Source organism: Euprymna scolopes, chromosome 11 (genome assembly GCF_053919585.1).
Source record: "Euprymna scolopes isolate OS-2025 chromosome 11, ASM5391958v1, whole genome shotgun sequence".
In the NCBI taxonomy this organism is placed as follows: domain Eukaryota; kingdom Metazoa; phylum Mollusca; class Cephalopoda; order Sepiida; family Sepiolidae; genus Euprymna; species Euprymna scolopes.
In genome coordinates this window covers 55,745,803-55,771,308 of record NC_136492.1, presented here as the reverse complement: position 1 = coordinate 55,771,308, position 25,506 = coordinate 55,745,803, and the positions used below count along the sequence as shown (strand labels likewise).

At 33.0% G+C, this 25,506-nt stretch overlaps 1 protein-coding gene across 2 annotated transcripts in view; it reads left to right on the top strand.

Moving 5' to 3' along the window:
* Window positions 1–24,821, top strand: part of LOC145287855 (monocarboxylate transporter 12-like) — a 95,714-nt gene extending 70,893 nt beyond the window's left edge. For both annotated transcript variants that reach the window (XM_080135736.1, XM_080135737.1), the window contains 4 exons: window positions 722–865; window positions 5,367–5,510; window positions 20,694–21,743; window positions 24,326–24,821. In XM_080135736.1, the coding sequence (XP_079991862.1) occupies window positions 722–865; window positions 5,367–5,510; window positions 20,694–21,743; window positions 24,326–24,498 (1,511 nt within the window). In that variant the 3' untranslated portion in view covers window positions 24,499–24,821. The remainder of the gene's footprint in view (window positions 1–721; window positions 866–5,366; window positions 5,511–20,693; window positions 21,744–24,325) is intronic.
* Window positions 24,822–25,506: the final 685 nt, after the last annotated feature.

Sequence of the window (25,506 nt, the reverse complement as noted above, 5' to 3'; positions counted from 1 at the left end):
GAATCATAATACTTGACATTTGCATTTTAAACTTTAATTCAAGCCATTAGTATAAAAATTTATAAAATCGATAGGTTCTCTACAGTGTAATGTAGGCTACAATGTATTGTGGACTAAGTCACTGCCGGGAAGAATGTGCAGCTTTCTCAGAGTCCTTTATTTATATTTAACTGTTTACAGTTAGACCAGACTGTGTACTGACGTGAGCATTCTCATGACAGTTTTCTAAGCCTTACTACTTCCATGCAAGCTCATGACAAATTGGAAGTGGGTGTTTCGTTTCTGACATGGTCACTAGAAGATTGCCTTATAAAGTTAATGGATTCTTTTTATCTGGTTTGGTTTTTCATCAATTTTTTTTTCTTTTTCCTTTATTATGGTTGGGAAGCTTGATCCTGTATGATAAATCTCTAGAATTTCAGAGGGAGGCTAACAAGTGCTACATCTTGCCCAAGGGTGTCCTGGAACTGTGCCAAGCAAAGGTGTTCAGCTCCCCAAGGTATTATGCATACCTAACTACATCCAGCAACTAGTATTCCCAAATGGTCACCCATTTAGTACTCATCAGGCTCAATGTTGCTTAACTTCGGTGATCTAACGACAATTGTCAACGTAATTATGCTGTGTAATATATATATTAATGAAAGCAAAAATGTTCATTTTTCACCTTTTAAATTAATTTTTGTATCATTTTTTTCTGTTTTTGGCTTTACCATTGAAGGTGCCTGTGGAATGCACGTGTTTAATGTTGGAGGATTGAAGTCCTTTGGCGTTCTTTTTCATGACTTACAACAAAAGTTTGCAGCCAGTTCCAGTGAAATAGCCGGTGTTTATTCGTTAGCCATTTTTTTGATGTTTGCTCTTGGTAAGTTTACTTTATAACTTTTCAAAAAGGATAACTTCTAAACATTGTTTTTATTTTATTTATTTTTTTATTTTTTTTGTTTGTTTTTTCCTTTGCTGCCTAACAATATTTGGACAGAATGTGACAGTTCAATAGTTGTCTCCCTTGTATAGGCTGCTGCTGCTATTTTCTAACCTCATTTATAAAACTCACTATGTCTGTCTCCATTTTTCAAACTGCATTACCTCCAAGGCATGCATTTTTTTTTTTTTTGTGAACCGTTTTTCTATAATTCTTTGTCCAGTAAAAATAGCTGCTAAGGGATCAGAATTGAAAGAAATTGGAATTTTACAGGCATAAGTCAACTTAAAGTGCTCTTGTACGCATTTACAAATATGCATATATTTATACATTGATGTTAGTTCATTTTTAGTTATTTCATATCAACCTGATGATAGCTCAAATGGTAACAACTAAGGCTGGAGTGCTGTGTTTTGGTTTCAATTCTAACTGATGGCACCCAAGTTATATTTTATTTTTACTTTTGAAATCAATACTATATATTGAGTACAAGATAATAATTAATAAAGAATTGGATCTATAATAATAAATATGAAATCTGTATAAATTAAAATACATTTAAGCATATTTCATGATCAGGCAATGTCAAGGGTCGTGCTAGTATTATAAAAAAAAGCATATTCTGCTCATATAGTACTTAGTCTGACAGAATTTTGGCCATTTTTAAGTAGAGAGTGCCTTTGGCATGTGTCAGACTGAGGTGTGGTTCTGTTTAGTCCTAGGAGGTTAACTCTCCCAGATTATTATCCCCCGTCTTTCAGGTGAAGTAAGTTTATTGCTTACTGCCCCATAATGGAGAATGCAGATGAGGCTAACTAGGCAATTTTTAAAAGGCCAGACAGCAACTTCTTTGGGGGCACTAGCTTGACTCTTCCGACCTTGTGTTACATCTTTTTGCGATGAGAAAAAAGTAAATGCCTGCTTAATAACACCAGTTGAACATGTGGAAATAATTTCCCACCAGGAAGAGATGATAGTTTGATATATAAATTTATTGTGCTGCTTTGTCTATTTTTTATTTGTTTATGTATTTTATTCTTTATTATTTATTTTGGTTTATGATGATATTCATGGTAGAAAAAATAGTATATACAAGAAATAAAATATCTGTTCAATTACAAAACACTCTTTTGTTCTTCACTGGCTAGCTACATGGAATATTTACTGTTGCATATTAATGTTGAATACCCATTCTTTATAGGGTAGGGAGAAAAAAAGATGACTACAATCTCAGTATTACAAAAAAATAAACTGGTATCTTTTCATTGCATCTTTTTAAAGTCTTTGTTGGTGTATATGCAGTCGCTTTCAAGTACACAGTACACCACCAAATATAATAATGTTGCTTTTTCATCCTTCATGAGCATTCATGACCTTAAATGGAAGACTTGCATCAAATCTGTTGCCAAGGTTGCTGGAAAAACGTTTGAATCATTCTACTGCTCCAGGTTTTTCACTCCTGAAGCAATCCTCTACCTGTCTATATCCTAAATTACATCCTAAAATAGAGCACTGTTGCCACACCGAGGGAGGAGCTCCTCAGAGTACCCTCTCCTACCTTAATAGAATACAAAACCAACTTCAAAATCTAGTGGGTGATGTCCTTTTCTACTCTTTCAACTTCTCACAGAAGAGACAGTGGGGATCTATCTCTACTACTGTAGCTAGAGGAGTGATTTTTTTTTTCTTTTTTTTTGTGAATGTTTTGCAAGTGAGGACCATAGATTGCAGCTCAGTTAAACACTTGCCATAAAAATATTAGCTACAACCACTGTCAACAATTTTCCTCCCTCTCTATCTGTGCCTAAAACTAAATGAAAATTCCATGAACAAAGTTTCTTTTCTAGAACTGCCTGCCTGTGTAACTCTACATGGTGCGGAGAAAGTCCCAGATCGAATTTTGAAAAATTAAATTTAGATATTATTTATTTTCTAAATTTGTCTATTTTTGGCGCATTGTCTTTGCAGATACATATTTTTATGTTCCAGCTTCAAATTTTCCTAAATTTAATTTGTTTTGTAGAAATGAGTCAGTGAGACTATTATTCAGCTACATTTCGCAGGAAAGACAAACCCAGAGATTGTCAAACTTTTAAAAGCCCCAAAATCAACAGTTCGGGATGCGGTAAAGCGCTACAAGAACTTGGGACAACAGATGATCCACCCAGATGTGGACGACCCCGAACTGCTCGTACCTCATCCAAAATTAAGGTCATTAGGGAGTGAATAAGGAGGAACCCCAAGAGAAGCATGAGGGAAATGGCTAGGAGCTTGGAAATTGACGAAAAAAAGCGTTAGAACCATTGTTAAAGATTTCAATTTGTCCTCCTTGAAGATGAGCAGAGAACAACTCACAACCTTGCAAAAGCAAAAGAGATTGAAAAGAGCCAAGATTTTTTTTAATCTAATGAAGGATAATATGGACATTGGTGAAATCATCTTTTCTGATGATAAAATGTTCTATGTTGAGGCCAAATTCAACTCTTGGAACAGAATTTTGGCAAAGAGCATTCCCTATTCTGGGAAATCTGTTGTCCATCACCGAAAACCTGCCTATGTAATGGTTTGGGCTGCCATCTAAAAGTTGGAGATCACCTCATTTTTGTTAAGGAAGGTACAAATATTAATGCAAACTCATACATCATGGATATTTTGATTCCTGCAAATGTCGAAATGACAAAGCATTTCAAGGATAGGGCTTTCACATTTGAACAGGACGGTGTGCCCTCTCACACTGCAAAAAAAATGCAGGATTGGTGTGAGTCACTTTACTGCCTTTTTGGAGGAAGGAAGTGTGGTCTCCTTCATCTCGAGACTTTTGTGTTTGATCCATCTTAGAGAAAGAGACCTAAACTGCAGCTCCTGATAATATGTAAGCTCTGAAGAAGTCCCTTAAGCGAGAATGGGCCATAATTCCCCAAGAAACCCTCTGTGCTGCAGTAAAAAGCTTCAGGGAAAGACTTGAATAATTGCAGCCATATTGAGAAATAAATCAGTAGAAATGTTAAATGGGTTACTACGATATTGTGTGATGATTTTTGTTTGATTTTGTTCTTTATTAGTTGTTAAATTAACATCGTTAAAAGATCTTGGATTTTCTCCGCATCCTGCATATTGTGAGTCTGCTTTCCAGCTGCTGATAATATGGTTGTTTTCAAGATCAATGTAAACCCGTTCTTGTTCAGTCATCTTATTAAATACTCAAATTCTGACCAATTTCCACCACTACTGATCATTATACTGTTGTCTCATTAACCTTTACCTCAAGTGGCCTTCAGGCCTTGATAAGTTACGACTCTCTAGTACAAAAAAAAAAAAAAGATTAGAAAAACAAATGTGATGCTCTCATTTGTTCAATGGTACTTAGCAGCAATATTGTGATCAACCCTAACCTACCCCATTCCACAACTGCTTACCCCAGCACTGTTTCTGTGATCTCCTTATCTCTCATATTGGTGACTGCCGAGGGAGTGCGCAGTGACTTACAAGTATATAAAATAAAATAAAACAACGCACAAAAATGCACATTCTGCAAATATTGGTTGCACTATGGGTGTGCATGTGTGACATTATTGGCCTTCTGAATGCTAAGCTCCACATTCACGTCTATTGTCGAGACCATGTTCATCAGTCAATAGATCAATTCATTTCCTTATCTCAACCTCATAAAGATCTCTCAATCTTGTCCAACCTGCAACCCGCGTACATGTTTCAAACTTGTAACTGTTATCAACTGTAATTGTCATCAACCGTCACAAACCCATGACGGTCTTCAAACTGTTCTCAAATATCATAAAACTCATTGCTACTCCTCAAAATGCCACCATCTAACTCTTAGCATATCTTAAGTCCTTTTGTTCTTGTTCACTGCCAGATCTTGATCAACAATCCCATGTCAGTTTCCTTTTGTCTGCCTTTGTGAACAACTTCATATCTGTTGTTCTGCTGATAAACTTTCTTTCATCATCCTTCTTCTCTTCCTTCCTACTTGTTAACACTTTACTTTTTGTAAGCAGACGTACATATCCTTCAAATCTGTTATATTTGGGAAATTAATGTTACTCATCATGGATGGATGTTTCTTGTTAAGCAGATATGCCCTGCATAACTTGGATATCAAATAAGTTGGCTGTTAAGAAAAAGTATTAATCTCTTCATTATGCAAACATATGAGTCGAAGAATTGCTTGATTACTAAAAATTATTGTAAAACTGTTTCAAAAAAATGCACAGAAATGTTGATGTAATAAAGAAATTTATCAACACTTGGAAGGGAGAATATATACTATAGTGAAAAGGAGAGGGTGAAGATACCATGTTATAAGCTTAGTGTAATGTTTTTAATGTCTTGTTATCCCATTGTTTGATTCAAATTAACAACATCCAAGTCAACCACAGCATCTTTTACTATTTGCCATTTTTATTTTTGTCTGTTATTTCAGGACCTTTAGCAAATGCTCTGGGGGATCGTTTTAGTTACCGATGTGTTATAATTTGCGGTGGCATATTGATTGGAGTAGGATTTTTTTTGACTTCGTTTGTCAAAACCCTTTGGCTCTTCTTTATATCCTATGGTGTCATTTCAGGTAAGTGGAACATTTTTTTTTTTTTTACAAGATTAACGTCTTGCTTAAAATTCACCCCCACCCCCAAAATAAACAAAACTCTTTATTATGTATGTACCCATCATAGTAAGGAAATGTCATATTTCAGAAAATCATGTAAATTGATTAAGTAGTTTTTTTTTTATTATTATATAAAGAAAATCATTTTTAAGAGATTAATGGAAATCCGTTGGCATTATAGCACAAATCTAGTGACTATAAATTATTGTAAGTTATCTTCCTTTTGTATTGATATTTTTTCGGTGTTATTGTTTTATTATTTTTTTTTTTTTTTTTTAGATTGGCACTTATGGCGGGAATTAAAAGTAAAGAAAATTCAGAAAAGTCTGTATGTACTCGTTACAGAACAAAGATGTCATGTTCCAAAAATCATGTAAATCGATCATGTATTTTATTTAAAACTAAGAAAAATCAAAATTGACAATTTTTAGCAATTTTTTTTTTTTTTTTTTACTACTACACTGTATTGAATGTAAGACAGTTTTCACATATCACCTTCAATTTAAGTTGTCTCTCTTTTTTTGTCATATTTTCTTTACTTTTTTTTAATTATCGCTATAAGTGCCAATTTAAATAAGCACCTTTTTTTTATTGTTTTTTTTTTTATAATGACGGACGAGATGGTCATTTCTCAGATATTCATAAAATTTGATTTGGTTAGTCTGTAAATATAAAAGCGAAAATGTATGTATGTATGTACGTTTCTCTTCGATGTCCACAAAAGGCTTCTTTCAGAAGCGCTCGCTCGCTTCGCAAATTAAAACTTTTTATATCATCTATAAATTGTAATATCTCACACTTAACCACGGAGCTCGCCTGTCTATTTAATTTTATTGACTTTCAAACGTTAATTATTCCACATTTCCCGCATTGGCACGCGTTACATTCGGTTTTCGGTATAAACAAAAAGCGAAACTCGACTCTAATCACAGGCTCCGAGCCAGTGGTCTCTAGAGAGCTAAGTAACATTTGGTCAATGTCGACTTCGTCATAGCTTTCATTTCGAGACGAGGGAGCGGGTTTTTTAAAACAAACAATTGACCGCATTAAAAACTGTCCCGCACAAAATGCTAACTGCTGAATACCTATCGCTGTCACGTCAATCAAAAACGCGCACCTGTTTTTTTTTTTTTTTTCCCACTTTACTATTTTCCAACTGCGCGTCATCAAGGCTTCGTTTTTTTTTTTTTTTTTCACGGGCGTCAAGGCTTTGGGTTTTTTTCACACACACCGATAAACGCCGGGTACCCCTCGCTAGTTATAAATAAAACTACTTGATCAATTTAGATGATTTTTGGAATATGACATCTTTGATCATAATGATTTTCTGTATCTTCAGTACTTTTGTTTGTTTATTTTTTTATTAGGTTAAATTCTAATCAAGAACCCAAGATTAGTTGTTTCTAATGAAGGGATGATAACATTTCTAATGATGCCAATTCCATTAAAAATCTTGGTGCTTATATGTATGTCACAAGTAGAAATCGTATTTAAAATTAAATTTCATGTCTTTGTTTCATGCTAAAGTATCCACATCAAAAATTAGGAAAATAAAATGATAAAGTAGAAAATTAATTACAAGTAAGAATCAATTTTATCATGAATTGAAGTTTTATTGCCTATTTCATTTTGATAACTGTCATTTTTACTTGGTTAAATTACAGATCGATTTATCTCCCTTGCTTATTTTAGGAACTTTTACTATTATCCCTGGTGAATTGAAAAAATACAAGACCAAATTTTTATTTTTAATGAAAGTTCTAGGCTATCTTCTGCACAATCACTTTTTTTCTCTAATTTGTGGCAAGGATATTTATTTCTACATGACACATTATTACATGAAAGAGTTTTTACTTGAAATGCTTTTTTTCAATTGTAACTAATACTAAAGCACCAGGAAGTTTTGCTGTATTTCCATTATCCAGCCTATTTCACTCAGACTTGGTTGTTATTTTTGCGTTTCACAAGTATTTTTGGTTTGCATTAAACTTAATCCATAGTTATTACACCTAGGTCAATCTGAATATTAGCTTCCTGAGACAAATGCGTCATACATTAAAATATTTTTGTTTTGTCCTTTAAACCTTAGCAAAACTTAACCATGTTCTGCAAAGCAAAAACGAAAGCACCCCCTCCCCTCCCTCCTTTTTTTCCCCTCTCCCATTTCTCTACTGACTTCTTGACTTAAAACACATCAAACATAAACATAATTCTTACCACTTATCAAAGCTCAATAATGTAATAATGTACTGCAGGAATGAGAATAACAGAATCAACTACAAGACGACTAAACCAAGCACTATGAACTAGTGATAAAAGATATAGGAGACTTGAATTATAGGAATTTTCTACAAAGTTGCTGAATTCGGCATGAATAGCACTAAAGGGGTTGATGTACTCTGAAACAAAATAACCAAACCAAACATCATGTATAGTTGCTTGAGGATATGAAGAACTTGAAACAACAATAAATGGATTCTACAAAAATATTGAAAAAAAAAAAAAAGTTGATGTGCTGTGGAGCAGAACAACTAAGATATACACCTGGAAGGAATATCTGAAAATATAAAGAACTTGAAACACAAAAATATTTTTCAAAATGGCAGGTCCTAACATCAATAATTTAAAAATATGTGATATGCCATCAAATAAAACAACCAAATCCAATCAAACATTATGTATCCAGATATGAAAAACTCAAAAACAAAACTTTTTATAGATTATTTTAGGTCCAGTCGATAGGACATCAGAATATATGGACTGCACTCCTGCAGAGAGTAAAAGTCCCTCAATGGGGCCACCTGTTGACCATGGGTGGTGACCTGTAATGCATTAAGGATGGGACCTGATGGTTGAGCAGAACATGTCTTGGACATAATAATATTGCACTGCAACACATCACTTTGGCTCTTACCAGGCTAGACAGGTGGTTGGATAGGCCCAATCCAATAAATCGGTTGGTCATATCAGGCATTAATTCAGACAAACCAAACAAAACAAAAAACAAACTCATTTAATGAGTAGTAGCTGAAGGGTCAATCAAACTCTAACCAGGGCAACCAACAAGAGTAATAAAATATAGAGAAACCCATACTTGAGTGGGATTAAGTACATATAAGTGCATGTAGTTCTCATGTTTGAGTATATCAGCTATGTATCCTTGGAGAACCGAGGTAAATGGGATTTACCTCCTCCTTTTTTTTTCCCCATAAGGGATTCCAAGGCAGGTGCGGAGCATGGCTCCTAAATCTTTTAATTTTATTATGAACAAAAGAAAACCAAGACACTGCATATTGCATCCGAGACACTCGGACAATTCCCAAATACCAATCAATATAGGTTATGGAAGACCCAAAGTAGAACAGTACATTCCAAACCCACTACAATGCTATAGATGCCAAATGTTTGGGCATAACAAAGCTCAATGCCAAAGAAACCAAACATGTGGAAATTGCAGTCAAAAAACCCAAGTCATAAAGAAGACTGTCCTAATAAAGCTAAATGTAGAAACTGCCTAGAAAATCACTTGCTCAAAAAATTGCAAAATATACAAACGAGAGAACGAAATCCTGAATATCAAATACCCAAAAATACATAACATAAAAATGATGCAAAACTGTTCAGTAAATTAATTTTATTAATGCTGTAAACTGATTTTTCTTATTGATAATATTTTCATTTTACTAATCATCTGGGCCAAAATTTAAAAACTGGAGGAAGTACATTTTTTTTTTATTGCCCAGAACATGGTGTGACAATAATAAATACAAATTGGGTAGGAAGAATCAAACATTGTTTTATCATGTTAAAAATTTCTGCTGACAGACTTTGAAAATACAACTGGCTTAATTTTATGTTAGACTAGCAAAATACCTGTTCTAGGACAAATATTCAGCAAGTTAAATATGAAACTTATTAGATCTACCTACCTGCCCGAGATGCAGAGAAGTTATTTTAGTTTTTAATTATTTGCTTGCACATTTTTAAACTTATGATAGGCAACTCCTATTATATTGAAGTAGTTTTATCACTTATCCGGATAGGACACACATACATAACTCACTCATACATACTGAAAAGTGAAGAACCTCCCCAATGTATACCATGTTATAAACATTATATGGTGAAACACTTGTTATTTGACTGCTATAACCTCACAAATTCGTCAACACGACTACAGGGCCACAAACTTAAACGAACTCTTCAAAGAAGAAACCCATTCTAAACTTCCAAAAAGGGCAAATAAAATAGAAATGCCATCAAATAACAAACTATATTAAAAACATTACTCAAATATATTCAACAAAAATCAAATTTGAAAGCAACTAAAAATTTAAATTTTATATACAGCATTAAATGACCCAAACAAGAATACAGATGGGATGCAGAGAAGTTATTTTAGTTTTTAATTATTATTTGTTGGTACATTTGTAAACTTACTATTAGATTGTTCCTTCTAAAATGAGTTATTCCTCTCCTGATTTTTAGATGATTATTTAAAAATGTTTCATATTAGCAATCATCTGGGCGGGACTAAGTAATTTAAAAAATATATTGGAGATAAATGTTATAATTCATTAACATGGTACAACAATAAAGAAAGTTGGCAGTTATCTTTACGACTACTGTTTCTGCTCCACTTCAGGTTCCTCCTTCATTTTTAATTGATTTTTTTTATGTTATTTGTTTATTAAAATATTAGGTGAAAATATAGAATTAGTAAAGGAAGCCCCCCCCCCCTCTCCTTGTTAAGGGCTTTTCTAAATAATAACGTTATTATTTAGAAAAAACATTTTTAACATGGGGAGAGAAAATCGAAAGTTCAGTCAAAACGGTAATTGTAAAGATAACCAAATTGGCTGGTCAAAAGCAAATATTCATAAACTTAAATGCTATTCTTGTCTTAGTTTGAAAAATCTCATAAGATCACTTTGTTAGATCGAATAAATGTTGAAAACTTTAAAATTGGACGTTTTTATAATTTACATAAAAAGAAATCGTTGGCAGATAAGACATGAAATTATTTGATGCAAAACACCAAAAAAAATATGATAATCTCAAAGACAGGAGATACTTATTATTTACTATTTAAAAAAAAAAAAGACTAAGGTGATAGGTAGGAGGATTAGTGAATAGGAAGAGAATTCTACAAACCTGCAATTCTTGTAAATGGAATAAGAAGCTATATTATAACAAGGTATCTAAACAATTAATTGAAGACCACTAGTTAAACAAGCTGGAACAAATGAAGTGCAGAATAATTTAGACAGTTATAAAAAACATATGACATAATAGTACTTATAGAAGAGACTGAGACTAGCAACATCACATTTGTGATATGGGACAGATTCACCAGCTCCATTATGATAACTAGGACTAGGACAACAGCATATTCTTTTCATTGTTTTGACTGAGTGTGGTGTATCCGTTGATATCTTGTGTTTCTATGTAGAGTGATGTGGTTCTTGGTTGATTAACTGTCAGATATATACTCGAGTCAAAACAATAATATTCTGTTGTCATAGCCCTAATGATAACCAAATGACTAGCGATTATTTGCTGAATAACTTAATCTTTCAAATATACTATATTATTCAAAATTGAAGAATGAAGTAACATTTTTTATAGAAATTGCTTCAGACAAGGCATGAAGCCACTCGATATAAGGAGCTGACAAAAACAAAGGATTATCACAAGGACAGGAGATTCCTATTGACCTTAGTTTTGAAAAGGCCAACACTATAGATAGGAGGGAAATAGTCAGTCAGAAAAGAGTTTTACAAGTTTGCAGTTCTTGGAAAAAAAGCTACTGGAATAGGAAACTCTATTCCAATGAGGTATCAAAACAACAAATTGATGGAGATTGCTTGACCAATGAGTGAAATAAGCTGGGACAAAGAAAACAAGAAATGGATAGGACAATTCTGAAAAACGTGTGTCATAACAGTATTTATGGAAGACAACATCACATCTATGAGAGAGGTTGTAGAGAAGTAGTGTGGGGAGGGGGACAACCAAATTCTGAACCTTATCAAGAACTCTCAAATGTAAAAAATTCACCACCCCAATTTTAACAATTTGTTTAGAAAGAGTTGTCTTCTAGCAGCAAGGCGGAGGGGCATAACCTCTGGCTCTGGCACAACCTATTAGCATCTACAGAAAATGTTCAGTGTGCCTATTATTTACTTGACCTTTAGCTGACTCACGTACAGTAATTATATGACAAGATAAATAAGAGTCCTGATGCCATTTGAATTATAAACTATCTATGAGACCTTCAACAGTCTCCGTTTTCCTCTGTTGCCTTATTAATGTCATTTTTGAAGCATAAATTATGTTGATGTTTTCGTACAAATATCACACAATCTTAACCAATGATGACATGAAAGAAAATTCCTCAAATTAGAGGAAAACACTAATATCTATGTCAGCATTACCATTGGTATGTTTGTTTGTGGTTTAAATGAAAATGACTTATCTTATTCAAGCTTTATCTCATTGAAGTAAAGAGAAAAGTGGCTTGGAAGTGAGAAATCATTTTTTTTCTTTTTTTTTTTCTTTTTTTTTTTTACAGAGGAGTCGCAGCTTATCAAGGCTCAGAAGCCACTCAGAGATAAGGGTTGAAGAGTGTACAATAGTCAATGGGACAATATCGTAGTAATCATTCGAGTGGAAATTTGGTAAATTAAATTGCAGTTCTTGGAAAAGGAGCTACTGGAATAGGAAGCTCTATTGCAATGAGGTATCATGTGAAGAGGAAAGAATATAAAACCTAAAAAGTGATAAAAAAAATCCTAGAGACTAGAGCTAGCAACATTACGTCTGTAAGAGAGTAAGTGCAGAGAAGAAGAAAGCGTGGGATCAATCCAATTAAATGTGCTCTGAGTCTTATCAAGAATCCTTAAATGGACCAAAAATTCACCAGTTCAGATATAAGAAAGAGTTGTCATCTAGCAGTGGGAGGGGGGCATATCATGAGTTGAAAGTGGAAAGGCTGAATCTCTAACTCTGGCACTTCCTGTTATGACTAGCATGTTTGTTTGTCAAAGCTTACTTTAGTTCATGGCAGTAAAGAGAAAGTGGCTTGGGGAAGTGAGGAGTTATGAGAAGAGATAAGAAGTGATAAATTTTTCAAAGCACTTTTCAAAGGATTTTTCCATAGTAAACTTTATGGATTACTTCATATGCATGATTTTGAACTTCAAAGAATTCACATTTCAGCTTGGAATATACATTAAAAAAAAACAAAAAAAAACCCCAAAAAACGTACAATATCATCTGGAATATACTTCGCTTTGGCTTTTACAACTGTTCCTGTATCCTCATTCATTCAACCATGGAATATCCTTTTCATACAATAATTTTAGATTTAATTTTCAATTTGTGTAGTAAGCAAAATTGATAATTATCTATATTTTGCTAAAAATATTTCCTCTGAGATGAGCGATTCCTTGAAAACTCAACCTTTTTTTTGTATTACTTGTCAAACAATAAATTGTGGGGTGAATTTACATAATTCAATTTAAAATTTTCATTTATATAATCTTAAAAATAGAATCGATCAGGAAAATGAAATGCTAATTAGAAAAAAAAAAAAGATGCATGTGCACAACTTTTTACCTAGTTTTGTACCATTCGCTGCCAACCACTCCTGTCCTCTCACCTTCAGTCTCTTTATAACGTTTTTTAGGGCAGGTAATTCATTGACATGTAAATCAATGCATATAGAACTACAAGTAGACAAAGTAAAAGCAATTAAATAAACAAGGAAAATTGATGTTGAAAATAAAAATCGAAGAAATTGCCAACAAGGAATTATAATAAAGAAAAATTGATTTTTCAAAAAAATTGATAGTTCATTGATTTTTTTTTTTTATCTGTTAATCTATTTAAAACGCTTTTTATTTCACAAAAACTTTTTTATATTTTCAAATTTATGTGAACCAGTGATGCATTTATTAATGTTTATACTGATAAAGAGCAAATAATTTATCTTTGAAAATCTATGGGTTATGGATTTTTCTTTACTATAATTCCTTGTTTTAATTTTTGATGGATCAATAAATATTTTTAATTTTTATTTTCATCCATTTTTTTGTTTATATATACTAGCATTTCAATCTGGCATTGCCCGGGTCTTTGCTGAGCAAAAAAAAAAAAAATGGTAGTAGGAAGGCATGCTCAAACCCGTACCACGAAGGAGGAAAAGAATGGGGGGAAAAAACCTGGCATCTTTGCTGTGACGACCATCGCCAAACCGGAAGTGATGTAGGTTTAAATTAAAGCTAGACAATCGAAAATATCTGTGAAAAAAAGAAAAAAGCAACTCCTACATACATACATACATTTATATATTGGTAGCTCAAATTTTTTTACCCAAACCGATTAAAAAGCGTGTCCTATCTCTGAATACCCTTTATGTAAAATTTCAAATGTTTAGACCAGAAATTGTCTGAGTAATTTGGTAGAGACTGCAGCGTCAAATTTTTTTACCCCTATTATGACCCCTTAACATTTATTGTTTTGGGCTCAAATTAAGATAAGTTAGATCCATGTCCAAGGAACCTATATCTCAAATTTCAAGTGTTTAGACCCAAAATTGGCGGAGGAGTTTGGTAGAGTTCTTAAAGGTCCAATTGTTGAATTTTGACCTCTTAACAGCTAAATTTCTGGCCGAAAACCGATTACAAAGATTTTTCCAAATCTCCATAAACTGTATATCAAATTTCGAGTCTGTAGACTGAAAATTGTGAGATATTGTATAAGGAAATATACACACGCACACACGTTTTCACTTTTAAGAGAGATATATAAATGCAACTTTGTGAGTTCGTTCCTTATAGATTCTGAAATGGCTAAACAGATGTTTAAAATTTACAGAACTTTAGTGTATAAGTCTGGGAGTGATTTTAAGTTTTCTCAGAGTTACCGATAATCTATCATCAGTAAGGCCATTTTTTTCCATCTCATTGTTTAGCAATAATGATAGAACAACGGGCTGTGAAAATTCTACTGTGAGTAAGTTAATAGCGTGTTTTCTTTTTGCATGACGTGAGCTGTAGGTTTAAACTCTGCACATAAATTTCTTAATTTTTTAAATTTTTTTTTTATTAACTGCAAAGAATTTTATAAGACTTAAAAATCTGTTTTTTAGCAGTGCAAAAGTAAATTATGTTTCTGTTTTTGAACATCCATTGGACAAGCAACTAATCTTCAAGAAATTGCAGAACAGTCTACACATTTAGTGAAAATGTGACTCAGAGGTTTCTTATGTCGGTTTAACAAAATATAGGCCCCAACAACCAAGCACAAATAGTATAAGGAATTTTTCAATACAGCTAACTAATTGTAGAACTATACAGCGACAACCACATAAATTCTTTGATAGTCGATGTTGATCCTGTGGTTTCTTTCGCATACAGTTCAAGAAATCATGGCCTCCAAAACCTCACCAAAGTAGTTGGTTTTGAGCTGGAAAAATAACTGCTAAAGGGATAAATCAAAGAAATTGGATCGTTGCTGGCACATTGCATCCACTGTGTCGGGGCTATGTTGATCAGTAAGATGCCAATATAACCAATATTTACTAAAATAATTTTGGGATTATAAAAAAAAAAATTTTTTTTTTTTTTTCAATTTTCACCCAAAAAAAGATATAGTGCCACTTTGAAGTAGGAGCTACTATCGGGGACATAAGTTGTAAGGGTATTATGAAGGGAGATGAGTAACAAGATGTCTGTTCACATTACACTTGAACTTTTGTATGTCAGTACAGTTGGGAAAGCAGAATGCCAGAAGGGAGTTCTAAAGTCTAGCAGTTCTGGGGGAAGAAACTATTGGAGTAGAAGGCTTTCTTAGACCTAGGGATCTCTACTGTGAAGGGGTGGGATTTAGCTGCTTGTCAGGTTTGTCGGGCATATTCATGTCCAGGGGGTACAAGTGCTTGTAGTTTGTCGGAGCATTCACTGTTAAAGTACCTGTAGAACGGGCAGAGGGATACATTTCATCAATGGGACAAGCTAAAGCCTAGATGACAGTTCAGGACCTATCAGGTTGGCGACACTCTTTTGAACTCTGTCCAGGAGTGAGAGACAAGTAGCAGATGCACCAGCTCAAATGTGACAACAGTACTCCATACATGGGCGAATGGTGGCTCAAGATACTTTTAGGCGTAAGTAATTTTTTAGCACTGTAGAGAGAGCTCACTTTCTTTGCAACAGCCTTGGCAATGTTCTCAATGTATCTATTTCAGTTCATGTTCCCTGTAAATGTTAGGCCGAGGAGTTATGTGTTCTTGGCCATTGCTATTGGTGGTAGAGAAGATTTCTTGTAATTATTGAAGGAAACCAGCTTAGTCTTGGCAGCATTGAACGTGACCATTCTTTTTTGTTCGCATTCCACTACAGATTGGAGATCATCCTCTAGTGTTTCTGCCATTTCCTTAGATACATGTTCATTTGTTTTCCTGTGCCTGTTATAGAGTGGTGTCATCAGGAAATATACTCCTTCAAAAACAATTTTATCAGGGAGGTCATTTATAATAAAGGTCCAAGGGTAGACCTCTGAGGTACTCCGGTATTTATATCATATTGCATAGATGTACGACCGTTGAGGACAACCTGGATCCTTCTCTTAAGAAGGATTTAATTACATTGCGTATTCTTCCAGTGATACCATATGATCTAATTTTTCTTAGAAGACCATCGTGCTATACTCTGTCAAAAGCCTTAGATATATTGACTGCTACTGCTCCCCTCCCTCGTTTTTTTTCCAGTGAACAGTATATATCTTCACAGATTAGTTAGGATATGTGCTGTGGAACGGGCTTGCCTAAATCCATATTGATTGTCGGTCAGGAGCTTAGCAGCGGTAAGATGATGGACTTGTAAGGTGATTAATTAAGGACTCAAATATTTTGGTGAAAAGCAGGAGATGGCTAATGGGGTGATAATTTAATGGGTCAGTTCTTTTGCCAGAATTCTTGAAAATTGGTACCACAGAAGCGGTTTTCTAGCAGTCAGGAAAGCAAGATTTGTTAAGGTATTTGATGTAAAGTTTAGAGAGAACTAGAGCAACCTTAGCGGAGCATTTTTTTAATAGCACAGCTGAGATGAGATCGGATCCACATGCTTTCGAAGTGTCTAAGTTTTTTTTATAATATCATGCACCTGAGAAGGGGATGAAATCGGGTCCACATGATTTTGAGGTGTCTAGGTTTTTTAAAAAATGGGGTGATTTTCAAATCATCTAGTGTGGCGTCTGTTCACAAAAGAAAGTCAGGGAGGGAGTGGTGTGCTGGGTCTAATGTAGAGTTTGAGGCAAACCGACTGGCTTCTTGGTTGCTTGTTTGATAGTGAGGGAATCGTTGACTGCCCATTATTTACTACACTGTTGTAGATTTTCCGAAAATCACAAGTTCCTAATTTCTGTGCTTCAATGCGTTTTCTGATGATTTCAGTGTATTCTGTCTTAACTGTCGCTATTTCTCTCTTACAATTGCTTCTAGATTCTATGTACTTCTGTCTGTTTGAACTGGACTTATGTCGGTTGAATCTGCGGTGCGTATACTGCCTTTAAACAATGGCAGCTGCACAAGTAGAAGTAAACCATTGGGGAGAGTGGGGCTTGCTCTAAAATTTCCATGTGGGAACATGTGCTAAATTGCAGTTTTGAACCATTCAGTGGTCTCATATGCGCACTGTTCAGCTGGAAAAGAAAAGATATTTCCTCATGGGGGCATCTATAATGAGATCCCTGATGGCTTCCCAGTCAGCCTTTTTGTAATACCTCATTGTTTTGAGCAGTGGGTCTTCAGTTTTAGGTTGAAAATTTAGGGCGATTTCTACCATTATCAAAGCATGATCATCATTCTAATCTATACAATCATTGGGAACTGTGGTCAGAAATAGATCTAGAAGTGAGGCATGTTGATCTTGCTGGTCTGGGAAATGTGTCAGAAATGTAACCATCTGTGATAGGGAATGAGATAAAGAGAAGCTATGTGTCAGCTATCAGCCAACCGGTAATTTGTTTGAGTCACCAGCTCTAGGAAGGTTGTCGTTTGGGACTGAAGAGGCCTCCCTTCGCTATGTTTAGCTTCAGAGTTTTCCTTTTTCTAGACGGATAACCTGGGAAGGTCTACAGGATCCTAAACCAGGTATTTCTGTGACCCTGCATGAGTAGTTAATGTTATTTGATTATTTAGTGGGTATGTACTGAAAAGTTACCCTCCTCGAAGTGATTAAAAAGGACATTACTATGATTTTTATTTTCAGTTTTAATCAAAGAGGGGATAAGTAAGAATTCATGCAGTGGAAGCAGTTAAATTTGCAGCAGGTTGGTTTGAGAGAGAGAGAGAGAGTTTAGATATAGTTTATATGTTAGTTTAGGAATAGAATAACATGTTAAAGCATGATTAACTTAATATTAGAAATTAAAATTTCTGCCCAAACTGAGTATTTACGACGACAGAAAGATAAGATGCATATTTAATGTAGATACAAGTAACATTTGATTGGAGTACAGTTCAATACAGTTATAACTGGAAAATATATAAGTTATGGCGTATTCTGTAAGTATAATTATAGATAAATGGCATGTTTTCAGTAGTTACGAATATATGGAATTTTAGATATTAAGTATGTTTGTTGTCTTCTTTCTTCTAACGAAGGAAGATAGCTTCACCTTTCTTGTAAAATCTGGAGTTTGTATAACATTGAGTATCCATTCAGTTTTATGTTGTAATACTATCGAAGGGAAGAGATAAAGGGTTGCTATTTATTATAGATCACTTTAAATCTATGCATGACTATGGCTAATAAGTATCTACTTTAAAGCTTAACTATGGGATAAGAGTATACTCTAAAGCATGCCTTAGAAATCTTTAGCCGTTAATGTGTATTGATTACGAAAAAAATCAGTCTAAGGTTAAGGGTTGAGAGCTAAAACCCCTCTTAGTAACATGCAATCGATTAGATTTAATGGCAGCTTGGGAAATAGAGCAGTTGGTTAGTGATCAGGAAAGAGGGTTTAAATAAGAGCACACGTTAGGATATAGTTTTGGGTAGAGTTTAGAGAAAAAAAAAAAAGTTTGGCATGCAAAACAGACAAATGCGGTTGTCTTGGAGGTAAAGTATCTATAGGATATAATTGGATATACGTAGCATACTAGCAGCGGTATTTTTATGGTTTTGAGAGAAATCATAGGTACGATAGTGTTGTGGTTTATTATTCTAATCCGTAATTTAGAAAGTGATATAAGAAATTAGATAAAGATTAGATGTACGATCATTGGATGTTGAGCTGATCGGGGGGGGGGGGAATTTTGTATCTATTCAGAAAATGTCTTAGTAGTGATATAAGATTTTAGAAATTTACAGCACGAGGATATTGAAAGTAAGATGTGATCTGTTGAGGATCCAGTATAGGCGATTAGATATAGGTAGCAAGATGATCATATTTTAGTATGTACGAATTGTACATATTAAGTATACTACTTAAAGTTGTTCTAGCCTCTGTCGTAAAAAGAAACCCGTTTGTAATCTTTGTATAATTCTGTATTCTTGTTGATTTATTACTTTTATTCCCCTCCGCTTTTTTTTTTTTTTTTTTTTTTTTTTTTTTTTTTTTTTAGCTTCATCTACCTCTAAAGTTAGAATATTCTAGTTTCTAGAGTTTTAAGGCCAGGTTTACCTTATAATTAAAATACAATAATGGATCTTTTATCAATTTGAGAAGTCGGATTATTTTGTATTAATTTAGATTAGAAAAACTTGTTTAAAATTTGGTTAAAAGTAATACAGACTGGGTTAAGTATTAAGTTTAGACTAGTTAAAAATAATGCATACTGCAGAGAAAAAGCCATGTTTTTCGAGTTTAAATAACGGTGCAAATATTGGAATTATCAAAGATACAGATCAAAATAAGCAAAAAAAAAAAAAAAAGGCATCAAAGCAACCCCCAAGCAAAGCTGGGTAATTGTGTGTGTGTGAAGACCACTCTCAACCTATATACTTAACAAACTTTTGCGCTACAGATTTGAAATTTGGTATATAGGGTATTCAGACATGGGAAAAACTTGGTTTTCATCCAGAAAAAAGTGCTACTAAGGGGTCAAAATTGAAAAATTGGTATGTGGCAGGTTATCAGATTTTTATCCGTTTTTAATGTTTCACGAATTCACATGCATGGATTGTTCCCAATACAGATTCCGTATGTTAAGAATAAGTAGGTTTGAAAACTTTTTTTAAAGATTGTGTCAAGCTGGCCTAATGATTATCGTACTTGACATGTTGTCTTTAGGTTTTGGTTTCGATCTCAGCTAATTTTTTTTTTTTTTTTTTACTTACAAGAAGTGAACTGTTTAGAAAAAATGTAATACTTGCATGCACATGTCTCAGTTTCTGTATGAATTAAAATATAATATTTATCCATATTTTATGACCGTGCAATGCCATACGGGCTGTTTTGCCTCCTGATATATTATTCAAATTATATATTTACCACTTGGATTTAATTTTTGAATCTTGTATAAACGAGATCTTTGCTGGATATCTTATATAACCAGCGGTGAAACAAAGGAAATGCATTTGCAATGCATCTCCTTACTAGCAGAAATTTTCATTTCAAGATTTAACATTCATTTTGGATTTGAAGTACAATATCCTTTTTCTGCCTCAATATCCCATGTCCCTATTCTATGTATCTAAAATGTTTTAAAAACTAATTTTTTATGTTTATTGCTTTATTGGCAAATAAGGTACAAACCAATAAAAACATTTGCTAGTATATTTCCTCTGTGGAGATGAATAAGCATTGGAAACTCATGGGTTAAGAAAAAAAGATTTATTCAATTGTATTCTTTTTCAAACAATAAAAAATTCTGTATTTGAAGATGAACTTTTTCAAATCATAAAATTTAAATACATAAATTTTGATTCCTTTGCTCAATCTTGTATATTGAGCAATTTTTATTTGGCTGGGATTGTCTTATTTAAAATATTACATCTAATATTTCGTAAGACTGAAAATCACTGGATTTGCATATCGGATATATTTCATTTCATTATTCTGAAGTGTGTGTGTGTGTGTATATATATATTTATAATGTCTAGCTTATATAAAAACATTTTTTTTTCTTTTCAGGCATTGGTTTGGGGCTGTCATATTCTCCATTTATTGTGATGGTGGGTCACCATTTTGACAAAAGACGATCACTCGCAATGGGTCTCTCAGTTTCAGGCAGTGGATTAGGTTCATTTCTTCTTCCGAACATCATGAGATATATGCTTCACGTCTACACCATTGATCAGGTGATGCTGATTCTTGCAGCAGCCATGACAAACGTCTGTATTTGTGGCAGCCTCATAAGACCAATTGAATATTATAGATCACGTAAGCGGAAGCCTTTAAATGAATCGGAAAGGCCAATACCCGAAAATATGGAGGTTCTACTCTGCCAAACGGATGACACTGTTAAAAACCCTGAAAATTATCTTGAAAAGAATAAATTAATTTCCAAACCAAACCAGCCTTGTACGAGTACCATATTGCATGCCGATCCGACCACTTCTGGAAGTTTGGGTGATGTGGTTATAATAAAAGAAGAATTAACTAACAATGTGCGGGATTTAGAAAAAGAAAAAAAATGTACGTGGTTTAAAAAATGGTTCAGTTGTATGAAAACAGAAGATTCCGATGATGAAAAAGAGAATGGTGCTAATTGTTTGCTTGATTGTTCCTTACTCCTGGACCCGTTGTTCCTTATTTATGGTTTTGCCTTATTTTTCTCTAGTTTTGGCTACATGAACATCTTTATTATTATCCCATCACATGCTGAAGATCTCGGCATGAGTGATTCACAAGGAGCATTTATTGTTTCGCTAACAGGACTTTCGGATATTTTTGGAAGGCTGTTCTTTGGATGGCTTGCAGATATGAGATTAATTTCTCGACAATATCAGTTTTTTCTTAGCCTTTTCTGTTGTGGCATCGCAATTGGCCTACTACCCTTCATTTACAGCTATGTTGGTTTGGCTATAAACTGTTGGTTTATAGGACTCTTTGCAGGGGCATATATTGCCCTTGTGCCTATTGTATTGGTTGATGTACTTGGATTAGAAAAACTATCAAGTTCGCTTGGCCTTGCTATGCTTTTTGTTAGTGTTGGAATGCTGTTGGGACCACCTGCAGTCGGTAAGTATTTCACTAGCAACTTCTTTTAATCTGTTTAAAAAGATCTCAAATTTTTCTTAAGTGTACTAGTGCCTTACTTTTAACACACATAAATAACTCAATGTACCATGTATGATCTAGTATGGTCTACCATACTAGATCATACATGATACATTGAGTTATTTATTGAATAGATAATTTCTTTAAATTAGTTGATAATCATGTTTTAAAGGATTACAAAGTCAGAATATATGATGCCTTTTGTTTTTTCTTTTTTTTTTTTTTTTATAACCATTTTTTTCTCTTTCTCTCTCACTTCTATTTTTTCTTTCTCTTTTCCCTTCTCTCTTGGTTTTAATTAAGTACATTACTCCAATAAAAAGTCAAAGAATTTCATAAAGTTAGAATATGTTGTGATGTCATAATAGAACCTCCATCCCCTCTTTCTCTTTACTCTTATCTTCCCCTCTCTTTCTTCCTTTTTCATCTTTTCTCCTCTTCATATACATTATTAAATATATTAATTTCTTAACTTTGAAATTGGTTGATAATTATATTTGTACAAAGATCACAAGGTCAGAACACATGGATGTCAGAATAGACAGATAAGTACTTAATTAGGGAACTTTTTAGTTTACTCACTTAAAAAAGGAACTTGAGGACGTCTGTTTATTTAAAAAATTCTTTAAAACTGTTTAAATTTTTTTATTTTTTAACTTCTATTTACCCCAGACACGGCATATTGCCACCGAGATGTAAGAGGATACTGTGATTAGGGCCAAATTCAAAGGAGTATCTTAAGTGGGGAATTGTGCAGCAAAATGTTTGTTTAAATTATGTTTAGAATTCTGCATGTTGGTACCATTACGGAAACAAGAAGTAGGAAGGGAATTCCAGAAGCAAATGAGCCAGGAAAAGAAGCTTAGATTTGACCACACATGACCCATTGGGTCAGTATTGCTATATATATATATATATATATATATATATGTATATATCTTGTTAAAAAAAAAAAATATATATATATATATATATATATATATATATATATATCTTGTTAAAAAAAAAAAATACATATATATATATATATATCTTGTTAAAAAAAATATATACATATATATATATTTACCTCTTGTTAAAAATATAATTTATTAATAAATTTAGTGAATTACTTTTTATTACATACGTTCAACAGATGCCAAAAAGCTGTAATAAGACAAACATCATTTTGACTCAACTCCAAACATTTAAAGTTATGCCAAGGTTGCCATCGTTGCATATGGGAGGAAGAAAACAAAAGAACTGTTCAATTTCCTGAAGATGAATATCTTATTTAGAGATTTGAACAAAAAAATTTCAATTTTATTTTTAATAAATAGTAATGTTTATTAAAAACAATTTCCCACTTGTCTGGTCTTTCTAACCATTAAAATCTTAATTCATTATCAAGCATTTGAAATGGTGAATTACTTTTTATAATTTATGAAGTTTGAAATTGGTTGATAATTATTTTCTTGAAAAGATCTGTTACAATACATAGATGTCATAGAATTTGTATCATTCTATTCTTACCATTTCTTATCATTTGCCTTTTATTCAAAGATTTTTTTTGTACATGCATTGTAAATATATTATTTTACACTAATTTCCACTTTTTTCGGGGGGGGGGGTACTTCTATATCCCTGTAAACATTTGCTCTTTCATGATAGTTTAATTCGTTTTTTTTGTTATTTCTGTACAATTAACTCCTTAGGAGTTTGGTGAATGGGGTCCCTAGAGTTTTTCCTTGTATTATTTTGAAAGTGATGTATTTGATTATGTTCCAATTTTTGTTTTTAATCATCGTATTCTTATTTGTTCCCAGATTTAAAAATGTTTTGATTTTTTTTTTTTTTTTTTTTTTTTTCCTGATATTCTGAATTGAGATCACATTTTAAAATAATTTTTTTTTATGCACATTATTTGGATTCTTCGGACTACTGTTCTCATCTTGAGTATTATTTTCACAACGTTCTGGACGATGTAACCTCCGACCTTCTTCAGGTATATCTTATCAAATTCGGAAATCTTTCTGTCAAACTTGGGAATCTGCATGTAAATTTGAATGGAACCCTTTATTTAATCTCCGAGAGTAACATGCTCTTGTCCCACCAACCATGACTGGGTAGAAGTCCTAAGTTATTTGCAGTTGTATTTTGATTGTTACCTGCACTGAGGATTGAATCTTCAACCACCAGAAGAGTGTAGTTTTTACAACTGAATTTTACAAATGTTCAACTGTATCTGCTATGTCACGGCTCCTTGCGTGACTATAACACTAAAGACGAGAACAGTAGTCTAAAGAATCCAAAGAATACGAATAATCAATCATAATCTCAAAAATTTATAAACATAAAAAAAATTGTCAATTATCTAAAGTGATTTTTGTTTCGCTTTTTCTATCTGTTTGAAAATTTTAAAATGTTACAAAAATTTGGTCTTGATCTAAATTGAGATCAAATTTAAAAAAAAAAAAAAAAACAATTAAAAAACACAACTGTCATATTTTGTCTTTATTTACACAAATCAATTTTATTTAACAATTTTTATTTATTTTTTCTAGGTTGGATCCGAGATGCCAGTCATAGACACTGGAGGAATTCTTTATTCTTTTGTGCTTCTTTTAGCTTCCTTGGAGCAGCCATGGTGATTTTTGAACCTCTGGCTAAAAGAAACAAAAAAAGACAAGCCAAAGAGAAAGAAAATGATAGACCCATAACACATAAAAGCAACTAATTTATAAGCATATTCGTTTTTTCATAGCACAAGAAATTATACACAACTTACATATAACTATTTATAGTTACCTATAGTCTAGAGAGTTCTTATTCAAGAGGCGATAATCTCTAACAGTGAGATAACTTATCACTAACATACAAGGAAAATGAGTGACAAACACATAAAAATATGTGCTTGAAAGTAATTCAAATTACTAAGACAATGAATTAATCACATGTGGTGCACTGGTACTTGTACAGTTTAATCAAGACATGAAAATATTGAAAAAAGGTTATATTGCACGTATCCATTATGGAATGAAGTTCTCTGAAAAAAAAAAATTTCACTTAATTTCATCAAGTATTTTTTTATTTTTATTTTTTTTATTTTATTTTATTTTATTTATTTTTTTTTACAGTGAAAAAAAACAATTTATGATACCAAGCAAAAGGTTCGATTTTTAGGAAGAAAAGCTAGTATTAAAGATGGGGAGGGAGTGTCAGCGCTTAACATTGAGTTATCTCCCTGTGGCATGTTCAACAAATTCCATAATGGCTGATTTTCAGCACGCTATCATAAGAACGTGTTTTTCCGCTGTAAAAAAAACAAAACAAAAAAAAAACTACTCAATCAAATTAAATGAAGCTGTTTATTTTTTTTTTTTTTTTTTTTTATCTTGAGAAAAAACGGATATGTACAATATAACCTTTTTTCGATATTTTCATTTTTTAATGTCGATTAAACTGTACAAGTACCGGTGCACTAATGTGATTTTAGTGTTGTTTCATACAAGGCTGTTATTGCTGTTGTCATAGTAGTTATGGTTATCAAAATGGCAGCAGCAGAAACAGGAAAAATTTTTGTTTGACAACAAAAGGGCTTAAAATTTGATATTCCAATATTTTTTTTTTTTTTTTAACTGCGATTCTTATGTTATGTTGTTAGACTATTTAAAGCTTTCAAACTTCGAATAAGACCTTGCATAGAATATTGTATCCAATTCTCATCACTGTCAGCTAAACATGA